Raw genomic sequence first — 18136 nt, forward strand, 5'->3', positions numbered from 1 at the left:
GGAGCTACCTACTGTTTATATGAAGAGGAAGTTGCACTAATTTAGAATTAGAACTTGAAGGGTATTGAGCTCAGCTCTTACACCAGATTGGTACTGGTGTATGAATGCAAGACAACAGGAGGGGGCACCAGAAGAGACAAGGCCGTTCCACTGAACTGTACCCAAGTGTCTTCACATTGGACATCTCCTGACCATTAAATTCATACAAGAATTTAAACTCTATCATCAGAATTGCAACCAGACAATGCTCCACATATACCAAATACCCTTGCATTAGTCATAAGAGATGTCAGAAGGCACTGGAAAACACCCTAACTGAAGGAATTATTGTATAGCTGGCCACCAGCCATTCTACAACTCCAGGATATGCCTTCAATCACTTGAGTCATAGTTCTCCAAAATTCTTGACACTATATACAAAAAAAAAACCCCACCAACAACTATATTTGAAAAGAAGAAAGAAACAAACCCCCCCAAACTTACTGAAAATGATGCTTTGCCAAGTATGAATATCTTTGTTTTGGAAATGTATCACACTCAAATTGAGGATGTTTGCTGATATTTAGAGATTACTGTAACTACTCCCAGCCCTGATACTCAAATGACTTCTCTACAAACCCTTACACACTCACCTCACTGTAGAATCTGAAGATCCAGTTACAATGACTCTCTCATCATACTGCAGACAAAGAACTGAGCCAGTATGTCCTGTTAATACTTTCAAACATTCCAAGCTTGTTTTGTCCCAGATCTGTTAAAGACAAGAAGTATAGACGGCTCATCAAGATGGAGCTGGGTCTCTGTAGCTTGGAGGAGACTGAGGGGTGACCTCATTCATGTTTATAAAGATGTGAAGGGCAGTGTCAGGAGGATGGAGCCAGGCTCTCCTCGGTGATGTCCAATGATAGGTCAAGGGGCCAGGGGTGCAAGTTGGAGCAGAGGAGCTTCCACATGAACATAAAGAAAAACCTCTTCACTGTGAGGGTCGCAGAGCTCTGGAACAGGCTGCCCAAACAGGTTGTGGTGAGACACTGGAACAGGTTGCCCTGGAAGGTCATGAAAGCCCCCCTCTGTGGAGGTGTTCAAGGCCAGGTTGGATGAGGCCTCGAACAACCTGATCTAGTGGAAGGTGTCCCTGCCCATGGCATGGGGGTTGGAACTGGATGGTCTTTTGAGTTCCCTTCCAACCCAAACCATTCTGAATCAATGAACACTGGTTTCACAAGCATTTCTTTGTGGTCAATGGCACTGATCTCTGGCTGGCAGTTCCCAAACTTTCTGAAGTACAGGTGAGAGCTCTGCCAGGCTGCAGAAGGCATCCCATCCTCATGAAGCCGGCACAGACAAATACTGTCTCATGGAGACAAAAGAATTCAAGGAAACAGAAGCAGCCAGGCATTGCAAGGTAAACTGCCCCCCTTATCTCTAGGCAAAAGACTAGTAACAGTGCTTACCTTAATGGAGTTATCTCGTAGGCCACTGATAATCTTCTCATCATCATACTGTAAACAGTAGACACCTTTGCTGTTCTCTGAGCGGCACTGAATCCTTTGCAAGTTGTGTCGCCCGCACCGCCAGTTAGATTCTATAGTCTGACAGGGGGAGACAAGCAGCAGTTAGGCTTGAGGATGACTCCTCCAACACATACACAGCAAGCCCTCCACCTTTACACACACCTTTTCCACATTTGAAGTTATGGAAAACTCTCATGTATCTTTTTTTTCCCCTCCTTGAAATGCGCTAACTATAAACCTGACAATTTCAAGTAACCCAAACTTACCTTCTTTCCCCTCCCTAAAATGCATGGAAGTGCAAGTCTCAATGTTTTCCTTCTAAGGGTTATCTCTAAAGAAAGAGAGCTGATATCTTAAGTCACAAACTACTTCACAGCAGAACCAAGACAATTGCAGTGCTTTAATCAGCTTTATTACTTGCAAGACTACCAGGGTTGGGATTTTGGATAGGAAGTTCGTAACAGCAATCCATGCAGAGAACTCCAGGCCAACACCTGCAGTACCTACACAGACTGGGATGCTTTCCATCTTCCCACACAGGACCACAACAATCCAGTTATTCCACTAATTCCCTGGGATCTCCCCAAAACACTGCATAGAAAGCTGGGTAGAAGGTGATTGACTGCCAGCTTGTTTGGAAAAGCATTTCTATAACCAAATCTTCACTTCCAAAGCAGTGGCAGGCACCCTTACATCTCCTCCAAGCCTGAAATGCAACTAAGGTGCTTACTTCAGACAAAGGTGCAGGATACATTGGAACTGTGACATCCCAGCTCCAGGAAATCATGCCTGCTCCAAGGGAAAACTAATCCAGCACTTTGTTTTCCATGTATTTGCTCCTTCAACTGTCTCCCCTTATGCAACTTAGGGAGAATTACACACAGCATAATCCAAACCTGAGACACCACAGGAATCCGCCCAAATTGTAAGCACTAAGAGATGCTTCTAGAGGAGCACACTGATGAATTACTCGTCCCCTTCTCTTCCACTTTGGTGGAGAAACTAATCAAATTAAGATAGCAAGTCATCTCTCAGATTGGGACTAGCTTTTCTGCTGATTTGCAGTCTGGGAACCAGGCTTAAAATGCTCAAAGCAGAAACTGTGCTGGTTGGGCCATGGACTCCTGCCTTTAGGGTAGCAGACTGCTCTTTCTGTTACTTCTCAGCATAGGATCGAGGTTTTGAGGAGGAAGGACAGGCAATTCTCATGTTTTATCTGAAGATTTATCATCTCTGCCAAGAACTCATCAACTCCTTTGCTGCTACAGAGGTGACCCTCAGAGAAGACTGCAGACGTTAATAGCACGAACCAACAGAATTACAGATCTGAAGGCAAGATATCTAAAACTGCAGTACTGACAGAGGAGATAAAGCATCACAAATTTCAGCCTGCCAATTTTGATAGTTTTAGAAACCACTTCTGTTCAGATATTCAATTCTAAGAAGAAAAAGGAAGAGTTTCCCTAAAGCAAGGTTCTTGGAAAGGTCTGAAATCAGCAGCTGTACATAACACACCCTGGATGTCTCCAGCTGCTGTCAGGTGGTGTTTGAGCACTGTCACACTGCAGCTTCTGTGACAGTGATTACCAAGAGCTACAGAACACGTAAAGAACATCACAAATCAGCAATTTTCCTTGTAGCAGCTTCCCAAGCCAAAAAGCAGTCAGAAAAGTAGGCTTGCTGGGGTTGTTCAGCCCAGAGAAGAGAAGGCTCCAGGGGAGAACTCATAGCAGCCTTCCAGTACTCCAAGGGGGCCTACAAGAAGGCTGCAGAGGGACTGTTTACAAAGGCCTGGATAGGACCAGGGGCAATGGTTTGAAATTAGGGAAGAGGAGACTTATATTGGATGTTAGGAACAAGTTTTGCATCATGAGAGTTGCTCAGGGATGTATTTGAGGCCCCATCCCTGGAGATATGCAAGGTCAAGCTGGACAAGGCTCTGAGCAGCCTGATCTAGTGAAGGGTCCCCCCTGACTGCAAGGGAATTGGACTAGATGACTTTTGGAGGTCCCTTCCAACCCAAACCACTGTGTGATTAGTTCACTATAGGAAGCTACTTAGTAAGACAATGCTGGCTGCAGACAACACTTGAGTTTTTCGTTTAGGTGAAAGCACTCCAAAGCTGTGAGTGCCATGCAGGTGCACAGCTTAATTATGTGAGGAGCTGTCACTGCATTTAGGCATTATACAGCGTGGCTACTGTGGGAAAATACTTGCTGTTTTCCGAGCCCTTGTAAAATCCCCTTACACTGAGTCAATGTTCAATAGGCTGGGAAAGTGGCCACGGTACACAGAGAACATACAGCAGCATTTCAACTGGCAACAGAGTGAAAACAGATGTGGAGGTATAGAGAAATAACATTATTTTAGATGACTAAATAGGCTGAGTGGGTGGGCGACCTGGAGGACCCTCTGAAAAGGAACATGTTTAATACAATACTGGCAACCACATGAAAGCTGCTGCCTGTAGGAAATTTCTGGTTGTTACTGGATAGTGGTTAGTAAAAGGCTTCATCTGCAGCCTCCTTCCAAGAGATATCTTAATACACTGTGTATAGGCTGAGTAGGTAGGCATGCACGTAGAAGGGGTGAGGAAGGAATTGCTGTGTTTTACGGACTGTTACAAGCACCAGGGAGCCAATGATCATAGAATCATAAAATTGTTTTGGCTGGGAAACACCCCTAAGATCATAGAGTCCAGCCATTATCTACCCACTCTTGTGCTAAAACCACGTCCCTCAGCACCGTATCTCTGCCTCTTTGACACGCCTCCAGGGATGGGATTCAACCACCACTCTGGGCAGCCTGTTCCAGGGTTTGAGAACCCTTTCAGTGAAGAAGTTTCTCCTAATGTCCAATCTAAACCTTCTCTAGCGCAACTTCAGGCCATTTCCTCTTGTCCTATCACTTGTTACCAGGGAGGCGACACCAACACCCACCTCACTCCAACCTCCTTTCAGGAAGTTGTAGAGAGCCTCCTGTTTTACAGGCTGAACAACCCCAGGTCCCTCAGTTGCATCTCACCAGCCCTGTTCTCCAGACCCTTCACCAGCTTCATTGCCCTTCTCTGGACCTGCTCCATCACCTCAATGTCCTTCTTGGAGTGAGGGCCCAAAACTGAACCCCATACTCAAGACGTGGCCTCCACAGTGATGTCTCAGGGGAACAATCACTGCCTTGCTCCTGCTGGCCACACTATTGCTGATGCAGGCCAGGATGCTGGGGGCCTTCTGGGGTACATGCTGGCTCATGGTCAGCTGGCTGTTGACCAACACCATGAGGTCTTTTTCTGGTAGGCAGCTTTTCAGCCACTCTGCCCCAAGTCTTGGAGCATCCATGGGGTTGTTGTGACCAAATAATGAGGAGTCCCTTGGTTTATTTGCCTATTTATGGCACCAAACCTAACACGCACAACACCCGTGGCTCTATTTTCTACGGATCCCCTCCAAGTCTCCAAGATACTGCCTCTGAACACAGGCAGATAATTAAGAGAAGTAGCAGATCCCCATCTTCCCAGTTCACACACAGAGAAAAACACATTTTTCACACTTTCTAAAAGCTCATTGGAGCAACAGCAGCAAGTAGCTGACAAATGTTGCATAACCAGCAAAACCTGGACATCCAAGGGATAAAGACCAAGCACGGAGCCAAAGCATCTGCCACAGCAGGAGAGCCATTTGGCAACTGAAGAAATGTATAAATGGATTACCAAAAGAAAAAAAAAAAAAAGACATTTAGTGAGAAAAGTACACACAGAATATAGTCCAAGCCATAGAGGTATAGCCAAGCCTTGACTGTGCCAGAATATGTTTGCTGGTACAAAGATGCACAGTAAAAAAAAACAACACATAAGAGATGCAGTTCATCTGGACTAACAGTTGGAACATTAACTACACATTGGATGTGTTATGGATAATCTTCTAGGAACAGGGCTTTCTTCCCATTTGATAATGTACACTGTGTTCAGCTACTTGGCTATAAACTGCATTTTAGCCTTTTGAATGTTATTGCAGAGCAAGTGGGTTTATCTTAATCCCATAAAGCAAGGAGCTTCTGTTCCCTCTGAATATACAATTCTCCTGCAAATGGGGCAGAAAAAAAGGAGAAAGGAACACACACATCTGTTCTGTACCTGGGGTCTCTCCTGAAGCACTGGGCATTTACATCAGGGGCAATTCAAATCCAAAGCCTGGTTCAGTGTACAAGGGAAGACCCATAGATGTCACCTATATGGGCTTTTGTAAAGCCTTTGGCAGTCCCCCACATCCTGCTGGAGAGATAAGGATTTGATGGGTGGACTGTGCAGTGGATAAGGAATTGGTTGGATGATCACATCCAAAGGTTAGTGGTCAACAGCTCAATGTCCAAAGGGAGACAGGTGACAAGTGGTGCCCCTCAGGAGTCTGAACTGGGACCAGTGCTGTTTAATTTCCTCATCAATGCTACAGACAGGAGGATTGAGGGCACCCTGAGCAGGTTTGCAGGTGACACCAAGCTGAGTTGATAAGACTGATGGATGAGATGGCATCCAGAGGGACCTGAACAGGCTGGAGAGGTGGGCTGAGGAGAACCTCATGCAGAGCAAAGATTTCAAAGTCTGTCTGGAAAAGACGTCTAGGGACATAATGCTGACTGGATTCTCTACACACACAACACTTCTCCAGCATCATCATCAGAACTGGACTCAACAAACCCCTCTCTCTCAGAAACTATACGCTGCAACTTTCATAATCTAATGCTGGCAGTGCCTCAGGCTGAGAGTTGACTTTTTCTCCCTTTCTGATTTTCCCAAGGCTTCACAGTTTCAGTTCTAGTTCTAAAATCAGAACTTTTTCAAAATTCATAAGAACACACATGGTGTTTATCTGGTGGCCTGGCACCAGATTTTCTTAAAAATCTTCAGCAAAGCCACATTAATTCTCATCTTAATGAGGTGAACCTAAGTCTCCATGGAAACGAGATGAGGGCACTTGCCATGTGCCTCAAGATAAGGAGAATATTTATGAAGTAAGTCTCTCAGCTCATCACAAGAAATAGATACTTGGGCTAATCCCAGGGGAAAAGCAGAATAGTTGGCCAAGCTTCACAAATAATATGGAAAAAATCCAGGGACTTGGGGTTCTGGAATCAGCAGCACTAAACCTCCCATCCTGGCACAGTGCCACGAAGCAGCTGATCTTCCCCACAACGCTGTGGGACTGCACCCGGGCACAGGGCTGCACCCAGGGCCAACCAGACTATCTCCACAAACAAGGTCTTGCAAACCCGGGTTCAGTCTTCCAGGATAATCCCCAAATCAGCTTTTCTCTTGTTAAAAAAAAAAAAATACTCCTAAAGAAAGTTGGCAACTCCACATCTGACTTGGAGGCTTTTGAAATGACTGGACCACCTCTTGTGAAATGAAAACTAATTAAATATTTGGCTTCACAGTGGAGGTGGAGAGGAGCTACCTCTTTCCAAGAATCGGGTTTGGGATCTCTAAATGCCCTCTCATGTTCAAATCCAAGGGTTTCACAAGCGACATTATGTTCCTAAAATGTGCTTGGCATGAAACAAACAGGCATTGGCACTAGGAAACTTTCAGAGAGGCAAGGGCACCTCCCTCTGCCAAGTCGCTGCCTCGAAGCTAACAATGCTTTGTGGTTGCGTGGACTTTTGACCCAACATGCAAATAGAGCCCAAGGGAAGGAATTCAGATTTGCTGTTTATCATTTCTCATTTTCCCTTCCAATTGTTGATTCAGGTTTTGGATTTCTTTGCAAATCCTGTCAATCAATCCAAAGGGGGAAAAAAAAAAGCACATTCTCCTTTGAGCTTACCTCTGCCCACAACCCACTTTAGTACCAGTGGCAGCAAGTTAAGAACTCTTCTCATTAGAAATGGTCTAGCAGAATTTGGTTCATCTTTGTGCTCCACAGACAGAATTTTTCTGTTACATCCAATATGTATTTTACTGTATTGAAAAAAAAATCCAACTCCTTTTGAACACCAGAAAGATTGCTTATAAAAATACTCCTGTAATAATATAAATGCTAATATGGCAGCCTTTGGCTCATCACTAGCTCCCTAAACTCTGACCCTCTGACAGAAACAGGAAGAACTTATTAAAGGTCCAGGAAAATATTTGAAGAAAAAACATTTTGGTATTCAGAGATACAAAATGCTTCATCACAGCTAATATCAAAGTCTTATTGAGGAGTTTCTGCACATGGCTTTGAAAAATGAAGGGATGGGACTGTAGGCTTCACAGCAGAGTAAGGGCAGGAAAAAGAACTCCTACTCTTCTAAGTTCTGTTGTTGGTGTTACTCATCATCTGCATTTTTAAACAGCATTAAAAGCTGGTTTTGACAGTCCTTTAGGGAAGCAATTTGCTAACAGTGCTTCAAAGGGTGACTTGTTAGAAAAATCGTAATAGACTTTTGGAAGTGGAAGAAATGCTGGACCCTTGACCAGTGGCAGAAGCAGGTGGGAAACCTGTGAAACCCCAGTATTTCAGAAGTCTGGAAGGAAGCACCTAGGCAAGGAGGAATACAGCGTGGCACAAGAGCCCTCCCCTTCCAGATCAGCAACTCTGAAGAACCAGGAGATCAAACATGCTGCCTCTATACCCTAGGCAGAGATGACTCTGCAAGTAGCCATTAGTTTTCAAAGAGAGATTTCAGCACCCAAAGACACAACTGTTTCCTGAATTTGGGCAAGCAGAGGCTTACATTTACTTTTGCTCAAGGGAAGTTTAGAGGCAAGATCCCAGAGCTGACAGATCCTGGCTCCTTTCCGTTTTACTGCTCTACCAAAGCATCCATGGACAACACTGTAGTCAGTTGCCAACACCTTAAATTCCACTTCAAGTGATTTACAGCCACAAATGACCAAAGGTTTTCTGTAGCTTTATAGACACAAGCATGGAATAGGAAGCACAGATTTCCCATTGAACACTCCTAATCTGCTTCTCTCTTCTACCTCCTCCATCTAATCTTGAGACACAGAGGAGGTCCCCGTGTGCCCCAGCAGTACTTAACGTCATTAAGGATGTATCATGGAGTCATTGTGTTCAGTTCTGGGCACCACAGGACAGGTGGTTCTGCTGGAAAGCAGCTCCATAAAGACAGACCCTGGAGTGCAGGTGGACAATGAGTTACCCATGGCACAGCAATGTGCCCTTGTAGCCAAGAAGGCAAATGGTCTCCTGGAGTGCATCAAGAAAACTGTGTCCAACAGGTCTAGAGAGGTTTCCCTTGCCCTACTCTGCCTTGGTGAGACCACACCTGAAATACTGTGCCCACTTTTGGGCTCCCCAGTTCAAGACAGACAGGGATATACTGGAGAGTCTAATTGAGGGCTACAAAGATGATTGGGGGCTTGAACATCTCTCCTGTGAGGAAAGACTGAGAGACCTGGGCCTGTTTAGTCTGGAGAGGAGAAAGATAGGTGGGTGTCAAGATGAAGGTGCCAGGCTCTTTTTGTGGTGCTCAGTGATAGGACAAGAAACAATGAGTACAAGCTGGAAGACATGAGGTTCCACCTCAACATGAGGAGAAACTTCCTTACTGTTCCAGTGTTCTGTCACCCTCACATGATGCCCACAGATGTTGTAGAGTCTCCTTTCTCTGGGGAGTTTCAAAACCCACCCGGATGCAATCCTGGGTGACCTGCCCTAGGTGATCCTGCTCTGGCAGGGGGGGGTGGACTCAGTCTTTGGAGGTCCCTTTCAACTCCTAACGCTCTGTGATAAGTTGCTGAGGGTAGTTTTACACTGTCTAAAGAAGCAGAGCTCACAAAGTAGTACTGATACAGCTACACATTGTATGCTTCATTGCTCCAACATGCACCAACTTTCAAACACCAGCAACATGCAGCATGATTGCCCCCACAGATAGCAAGTACCAGAAAACATACCTCTATATCCTGTATTATCTTTGGGTATAAGGACCTGTAAAAGGAATTTGGGGGGCCATCTGTTGGTCTGTTTTTAAACAGGTACTGATCCCTAGGGAAAAAAACAAAACAGAACAGAAACATTTTTTTTTTAGCAAAGAATCCAAACTTGAAAGGAATCAGAAATATGCACAGAACAAAACCTTTGTTTAAGGCCAGGCTGGATGAGGCTTTGAGCAACCTGGTCTAGTGGAAGGAGTCCCTGCCTATGGAAATGGGGTTGGAACTGAATGATCTTCAAGGTGTCTTCCAACCCAACCCATTCTATGATTATGGTACATTCTGAGGATGTTTAGTATTGCTGTTCCAACAGCTGTGATTAACAATTTGACAGCTGCATTTAAAATGACCAAGACTAAAAAGGTAACAGGTGTCATCTTGATGGTCTTCCAAGCTAGGGTTCACAGCTTCTTGAGGCTTTTAGCCTGCTAGATGCCATTCTCTTGCTAGATGCATTTTCTTCGGGACACCGCTAGAGAGCACAGAAAAGCAGGTTTCTAAAGCAGAACACTTCATCTCTTCAGATACTTGTGAATGAGCTGAAAACTCCACTGCCACAAAGATAAAAGGTTTCTCTCTGCAGCACTATCAGCTTTTACATTTTCAACTAAAGGAAGTTTAACTGCAACAGCCTTGCAAAAGACATTGCTAGCTTTCGTGAGCTGATTCTGTGTGTCGCTTCTCCCTGCTAAACAGAAATCACACATTTGCAGACAGAAAGCAAGTGTGGAAAGCCACTGGGGCCTCAACAGAAAGGGGACAAAGCCAAAACAGGAAGAGGAGCAGACAGCTTTCACCCCAGCTACCCCCACGTGTCTGTAGCAGAGAGAAGAGCCTCAGCAACACCCATATACTCTAAACTTACCTACCAGCAGAGTTTATGAATAAGCCAGTTGGGAAAGGTGAATTTAGCTGTTGCCAAGGTACTTACCAACCCCTTCTCTCTGACAGTCCCTTCCACAGCGGGTCTGTGCGTACCATTCTCTCAATCAGCTTCTTCCATAGCATTCCCTCAGAGATGACTCTCTGCCACTCCTTACAGACCAGCTCTGCTGCACAGAGTGATCTGGCATCGAGATAGGAAAGGATGTTTTCTGCTATGTGATCTAAGCCTTGCTCTACAAAGAAATAAAGGCAATCAGAACATCTGTCACTTCACAGTACACTACTGAACAAGCTCTGCCATCCATCCAGAGAAAGCCAATGCAGCCTTAAGGCACTCGAGGAACACGGAAGTTAAAGTGTCATAGAAGCACCAGGTACAAATTCATCCAAACAGATACCCCAAAATATCTCTAACACTTTACTCCTTTCCTACCACACTCTGCCTACTGGACTGTTCTGCTCCCACAGAGTGAGAACAAGCACAGTCCAAATCCAGCACAGCATGAAAGCAGCAGGAAACATTTGCTTCTTGGCACAGAATCCTGGATGGCTTGAGCACATCATGCATTGGGCTACATGGTCCAGAAAGATCATCATCGTCAAGGTGATGCTTCACCAAGCAGCAGTACAGCTACATTAGTTGTTTTACTGCTCCCTTAGATATGACAATAGATAATCCCACTCAGAACACAGGACACCAGAGGGAACAGACAGACACATCCAGGAGAAGGATGAGCAAAGATTCTGTGGTAACTTTCTTGCATCACCTGTGAGGCCACCTCTTTATTTAAGCTCTTTCTATAACCTGCAGTTGCCAAGTCCACTCATGCATTTCGCTCAGGACTGTTGGTGGAGCACATACCAAAGAGCTCATGCCCTGCAGCCTGGGCTAGAAAAGGGAAAATCAGTAAGACTGAGTTTGATAGCAATTTGTTAACGGCAAATGGTGCTTTAACACTTTAGGCAGTTATCCTGACTCATGGTTTACCACCACTAGACTCCACACTTAAGAGAATTTTTTACTGAGTGACTTACACCAGAAGCTGGGAGTTTTGAGGCTTCTCTTCAGCTACAGAAAAACTGAAGAGGGATAATTTTTTAGAAACAACTTCAAGTTCAGTAAATCATACTGGGATATTTAATGCAATACTTATGTTGGGGCCAATGGGTGCAGCTTTTTCTAGTGTGAGACTCGGCAAAGAAACCTCAGGATCAGGAGTCAAGTAACCCCCAAATAAATGAGAAGTGACAGCTTAGCTTCTGCACTACAAATTCCAGTGCAAAGGGAATTTAGCTGCACGGAGGTCCCAACGCCATTTACAACTGCCATATGAAGTGATATCATCTTAGCACTTGTCTTGCATCTGCTGCTCTCCCTCCCTCTGGGCACACCACCTTCCACTGCACGCCGTGCCAGTTTGCACACTGCTAATCTGATGATGCCAGCTCTACTGGCCCCAAGAATGAGTTCAGCAATGTACCACACAAGAACTCCCAAGTAAAACAAAATTACTCCAAATGAAAGCCTTTTGGTAGTACTTAGACATCCCAGAAACAACATCTACCCGCTAACTCTCATGCTCTGTGCTCAGGTGCAGCACTATGCATGGTGGTCAACCAGCACAGTTAATAGTGGAGTGGGAAAACACTGACTGCCATCATGAAGAAGCCCGCCACCAGAGCAGCTTATTAATCCCTTTGAGCACAGAACCCCAGCACAGTGGGAGACTGAAAAGGACCTTTGGGGATCATCTAGCCTAAGTCCCCTACTAAAGCTGGGGTGCCCACAGCAGCTTGCCCAGGTGGGTTTGGAGTCTCTCCAGAGAAGGAGACTCCACAACCTCTCTGGACAGCCTGCTCCAGGGCTCCAGCACCCTCACAGCAAAAAATTTCTCCTCCTGTTCAGATGGAACCTCCTGGGTTCCAGTTTGTACCTGCTGCCAGGCACCCCTGAAAAGTCTGAGCCCATCCTCCTGACCTTCACTGTTTAGATATTGATGAGCATTGAGAAGATCCCAAATTTCCTATCATGATAGGGTTAGATTCACATATTAAATACACTCTACACACCAGCAGAAGTCCAGGTATACAAGAAGTAGGGTCCTGCCCACCGGTCAAGGTCTGTGTAAAGCAATGTGCTACAAGAGCTTATTCCAGAAATATCAGTTAACTCTTACCCTGAAGCACCAAGTTGGTACCAGCAGAAGCTGTTAGAAAGGAAAAGCACATCAATAAAGATGATGGGTACAGCAAGCTACCATCAGAGATCTGTCAAGAGGTACACCAGGTAGAACACTGCGTGCATCTGCTTACTATCTTTGCCCAGTTCTTCCCTCCTGCTGAGAGGTGTTGAAAACATAACTGTAACTAAGTAAATGTAACATACATAGATGGTCACTTGCACTACATTTAAAACAGCAAACTCTTCCTGTTTGTATTCCAACTACAGTGTCATTGGTCCCACACAAAAAACAATAAAAACCCTTGGGAGATCTGTTAGGCTATTCCAAGACAGCTGCCACTTTGATTTCCCCAAGACTCCACCAAGTCAGAGACGGAGAATAACTTCACTTTCGTGAATAACTTTATGCCAGTTGGCCAAGCATGAAAAAGAATAAATCTTTCAAACTGGGAGATGACCTTCTCAATTTTCCACTTTGTCTCATGACAGCCCCCTTTAGACTTCAAACAGGCCTGAAAAATCAAAGAAGCTCCTGTTAATTCCTACAGAATTAGGGAAGTGTGTTCACACAGAACTCTGCTGCACGCTAAATTTGGCATAGCCTCAGTAAAAATGAACAGCAATGGAAAGGAGAGGCCAACACGTGGAGTTGGAGAGCTTTAGTTCATTTCTTCAATGCAGTTCAGAGAACTATGAAAAGGCTTTAAAGAATAGGCAGAGCTCCTACAACAGAAATTAGGGTTATAAACCCAAGACACCCCCCCGCCCTGGAGCACTGCATCCAGTTCAAGGGCCCCCATCATAAGAGGGGGAGCTCCTGGAACAGGTCTAGAGGAAGCCACGAAGATGGTAAGAGGGCTGGAGAACCTCCCCTATGGGGACAGGGTGAGAGTGTTGGGGTTGTTGAGCCTGAAGAAGGCTTCAGGGAGACCCTAGAGCAGCCTTCCAGGACCTGAAGGGGCTACAAGAGGGCTTTTTACCTTTTACAAGGACTTATAGGGATGGGATGAGGGACAATGGCTTTGAGCTGGGAGAGGGGAGATTTGAATGGAGATTAGGAAGAACTTCTTTACAGTGAGGGTGGGGAGACTCTAGAACAGGTAGCCCAGGGAGGTCACGGATGCCCCCTCCCTGGAAGTGTTCAGAGCTGGATGGGGCCTTAAGCAGGCTGGTCTAGTGGAAGATGTCCCTGCCCATGGCAGGGTGCTTGGAACTAGATGATCTTTAAGGTCCCTTCCAACCCATTTTTCAATACAAGTAACAATATCTGTTATTCAAATAACTAAAATGGACCAAAGTCCAAATAACTGCTGGGTCACCAATCTGACCACGTCCAAAGCAGCAAATTCTCTCCTAACACCTCCATGTTTCAAAGCAGCTTTTTGTCACATCATCAGCAGTCTGAAGAAAACACCAGAGGCATTTAATGGCATTGTGAAAGTACCTTCCAGCTTGCTACAGCCCAGTCTTTCTAGTAAGTAACAACTTGGAGATTCTAAATACTTTTTACATAGATACATCTATCTTACTGGGGTGTTACATGCTTTGAAACAGTTCAAGGTTTTTCTGTCAATATAATCATTGTAAGGTCGTCATTTTCAAGACAGTTTAGAAGAGCCAAGACAAGAAGACAAGCTGAATCATTGTGCACACTGAAGGCCACAGCCAGATAAAAAGAGAAGAGAACCAGTTCTGCTGAGCAAGCACCTCTCTGATGGCAAAGGTTCCATGTGAGAATGGGGCTCAGGCCATGGCTTAGCAGATCTAACAGATATTTTAGACTTCAGTACATTTGTGTTGAACAGCAGCAGGTCAGCCTATCCAGAGCAAGGCACTGTCTGGTACATCTAGAATGCTGTTAGCACACAACAGAGTCCTCTACAGATTTTCTCAGTTCAACATTACATTTTGAAGAGGAAGAATTTTCAACATCAAGCAATGATGCAAAGTTGATCAAATCCACTGTCTGCACAGCCAGAGGAACAGCCCTCCTTAGGCAGAGTCTGGTCCAAGCACAGCTATTTATCGCTAGGAAAGATGGGACCACAGGATCAGTGCTGAACAGGTGCCCACCTACTGGACGTCTTTCTCATTCCAAAGATGAGTATTGCAATCCTCCCTAACTGGCATAAGGCAGTAAAACAATCATCACATGGACACTGACATTCTTAGATGAGGGAAAATGAAATGCTTTTAGTGAAAGAGCAGTGAAACTCTGCACTTATTTCAACCACACAGTGAAAGAAAGGATATAGGACAAAGTAGCCATGCTGGCATGTCAGCTGCTAACACAGCTTTGAGCAGATTCTGAAATGTAAAGATGATGAACATGTCAGGTGTGAAATGAGCCATTCCCAAGGGAGAAAGTGACAGACAAATGAAGGCCTTCAAATGATGTTCATGCAGGAAAGAATATTTTACAAGTTTATCTGTTGCTGCCATCTCCTGGCAACAAAATAAATGATTATCCTCCCCCAAAAGAGAGATGAGAACTCAGACTACACTGCAAAGCACCCTTTGAACCCAAGAGTGCTTCTGTGGTTTTGGGTTGCTCCCCGTGTTCTAACACCTGTACAGCTTGAGAGTGGAACTTGAAATGCCTTTCAGAGTCAGGACTAAGTTTAAAACACATTAAGGCCTGAAACAGCTGCAGATACCTGTTTCACATTAAAAGACAGTGAGCACTTAGCTTTATAAACCCTCTGGATTTTCTTTAGGAAAATGCATCCAGCAAAATGCAACCTGCCTGGATGCATTCCTGTGTGATCTGCTATAGGTGATCCTGCTCTGGCAGGGGGTGGGGTTGGACTGGATCATCTTTTGAGGTCCCTCCCAGCCCCCAACATTCTGTGATTTATTGGTACACTTGTCAAAGAACAACTCTGTGCCCAACTCTTGTGTCTCTACAAGAGGCTGTGCAGTTTGACAGGAAATGGTTCATGAACAGAATGCTTTGGGAATTTACGTAATTTTAAGCCATCAAATGGTTTAGAGTAAATGACTTTCCATCAGGAAGCTCCATCCTGTCATGGACCTGATGGAGTGAGGCCAGAAGAGAGTCATGAAGATGATCAGAGGGCTGGAACACCTCTTTCAAGCAGCTCAGACTGAGTTCTTGGGTAAATTTATACATACCACGTGGCCTTCAAGGAAGGCTGAGTACAGGAACAGTTCTTAAAAACAACTAAAGTGGTACAACATAAATATTTATATGTACAAATGTAGTGTAAATAAGTGTCAGCTTATGCACCTCCAAAACATTTTAGGAATAAATAAGCAATATGAAGGAACTGTGCAACTACAGGCAGGGACAGGCTTTATAGCAGGGCCTGTTGTGACAGGCCAAGGGGTGATGATGGTGTGAAACAAAATGAGGCAGATTCAGACTAGATGCAAAGAAGATTTTTTTTCTACTAAGGGTGGTGAGACCCTGGCCCAGGTTGCCCAGAGAAATGGTAGATGCCCCATCCCTGGAAAATATTCCAGGTAAGGCTGCTCTCAGCAACCTGTTCTAGTTGCAGATGTAGCTGCTCGCTATATCACCTTTACAGGTTCCTTCCAACCTAAAGTGTGCTGTGATTCTGTGATATCAGCCCTGAGGTATAAAAACAAAGTCCAACTGTAATTGAAGCTCACACATGCACACAACCACTACAACTGGCCACTTCAACTTTCAGTTAATCCGAGAGAAATCAACATCCAGCACTTTGAAAACAAGCAGGAAGAAACAGCCCCACTCCCTGAAGGAGCCAGCTCTCCTCTCCAACAAGGAGCACACTTTCAGCTGCATGGTCTTCTATAAAATAACTTATATGAAACTGAGGTTTGAGGGGAAGGGACACTACCTCCCATTCACAGTTCTCTCTCATGTTTTAAGCCTGGTTTTTAAGAGAATACATCTGTAATTCTGTATCACTTCCAGTCTCCTACCCTATGCTCTTCATTACCTTCCAACTACTAAGTTCATTTCAACCATGCTTGACAGATGAGCCAAAACTCTCCCCTTCACCTCCAAAAGTAGAATTCCTCAGGTTTTGTGAGACCAGCCACCCATAACATCCAAGCACCATTCTGTCCCAGGAACCAGTGAAGTCCACCACACACAAGACCCACCTAAGCACACCAAAGTCTACAAATGCTTCAGAGCTTCTAACATGACCAATCTTTACAGAAACTTTACTTCAGTGGTCCCCTGTGCTCAAAAAATGACCATTTGCCAATTCCATTCAGGATTTGTTTTGCCTCCTCATCTGCTCTCAGTGTTCATGTTGTGTCTTGGCATTCTTGAAAACATCTGCAGGCTACTCCACCACTGCAGGTGTGAGTCTGAGCTATTGTATCAGTGGCAAACTGAACACTTCAAGCACTCAGTTCATGCTTACTTCCCACTCAGGAAGCAATGTCCATACATTTAATTTTCCAATAATCAAATGACTCATTCTTCCCAGCAGCAAAAATCCAAGGACACAATTCCTTCCAGAAATCTATGGAAAATATATCCAAGTTAGCAAGAGCCTGGAAGCTGGAGACTCTATGTAACTGGTTATTACTGCTTTGAATTGTCTGAAGAAATACACATAGCAAGCACTAAGAACAGATTTCCCATTTCCACTCTTGATAGAGGTTTACACTGAGCAGTGGCAGAAGTCTCTGGGCCACAGAAGGAAGGAATCGTGGGTGGACTATAAAGACCCACAAGTGTTTTTGCCCTGGAGTCTGTAGCAAGAGCAGACAAATGACATACTAGATATGTTCAGTCTGGAGAAAGTAAGGCTCCAGGGAGACCTTAGAGCAGCCTTCCAGGGCCTGAAGGGGGCTTCAGGAGAGCTGGGGAGGGATCCTGTACAAGGGCTTGTAGTGGCAGGATGAGGGGCAATAGCTTTGAGATGGAAGAGGGGAGATTGAGACTGCAGATTAGGAAGAAAATCTTGACGGTGAGGGTAGTGAGACACTGGAACAGGTTGCTCAGGGAGGTCATAGATCTTCCAACCTTGGTGATTCTGTGCTCCAGACCAGGCTGTATGAGGTATTGAGCAACCTGGTCTAGTGGGAGGTGTCCCTGCCTGTGGCAGGGGTTGGCAGTAGATGATCATTTTGGTCCCTTCCAACCCAAGGCATTCTATGAATCTAGCAGGAAGCTTTTGATTTAAGTTTTGAGAAACTCTGAACAAAACTAAACTGTAATAAAGATTTCCCAAATGAAAACACCTCTGTAGTATTTTCTACACCTAGTGGAGTGGTATGAAAAAGAAAATTCAGACCAGAGCTTGCAGATATACTTTTGTGACAACTTGGTTCCAATTTCAACACAAACTACCCTTCAGGATACACTACTCAAGCTGCTTTTGCACGGAACAACACTGGCATCCAGTGGCCAACTCAATTAATCACAGAAGGGAATGACTGCAGCTACCCTCCTGTTGATTAGGAGGCATCACTTTACTTACAGGAGACTAATTAAATCTGGAGAGGTTTTTAAGAGTTTCCATACATCCAAAGTATCAAACAACAAAGAGGACAGGCTGACAGAGTTGGGGCTGAGAGAAATGGGGCTGAGCCTTGAGAAATGAAGGCTCCAGGGACACCTTATGAGTAGCCTTCCAGTACCTGAAGGGGGCT

At 44.9% G+C, this 18136-nt stretch overlaps 1 protein-coding gene across 6 annotated transcripts in view; it reads right to left on the reverse strand.

The window, feature by feature from the left end:
• The window catches only part of FBXW11 (F-box and WD repeat domain containing 11), a 71074-nt gene that overhangs the window by 9423 nt on the left and 43515 nt on the right, over positions 1–18136 (reverse strand). For all 6 annotated transcript variants that reach the window (XM_054168236.1, XM_054168233.1, XM_054168237.1 and 3 more), the window contains 4 exons: positions 10382–10568; positions 9412–9502; positions 1455–1592; positions 633–751 (listed from right to left, as the gene is read on the reverse strand). In XM_054168236.1, the coding sequence (XP_054024211.1) occupies positions 633–751; positions 1455–1592; positions 9412–9502; positions 10382–10568 (535 nt within the window). The remainder of the gene's footprint in view (positions 1–632; positions 752–1454; positions 1593–9411; positions 9503–10381; positions 10569–18136) is intronic.

Source organism: Dryobates pubescens, chromosome 16, assembly GCF_014839835.1.
Source record: "Dryobates pubescens isolate bDryPub1 chromosome 16, bDryPub1.pri, whole genome shotgun sequence".
Classification (NCBI taxonomy): Eukaryota; Metazoa; Chordata; class Aves; order Piciformes; family Picidae; genus Dryobates; species Dryobates pubescens.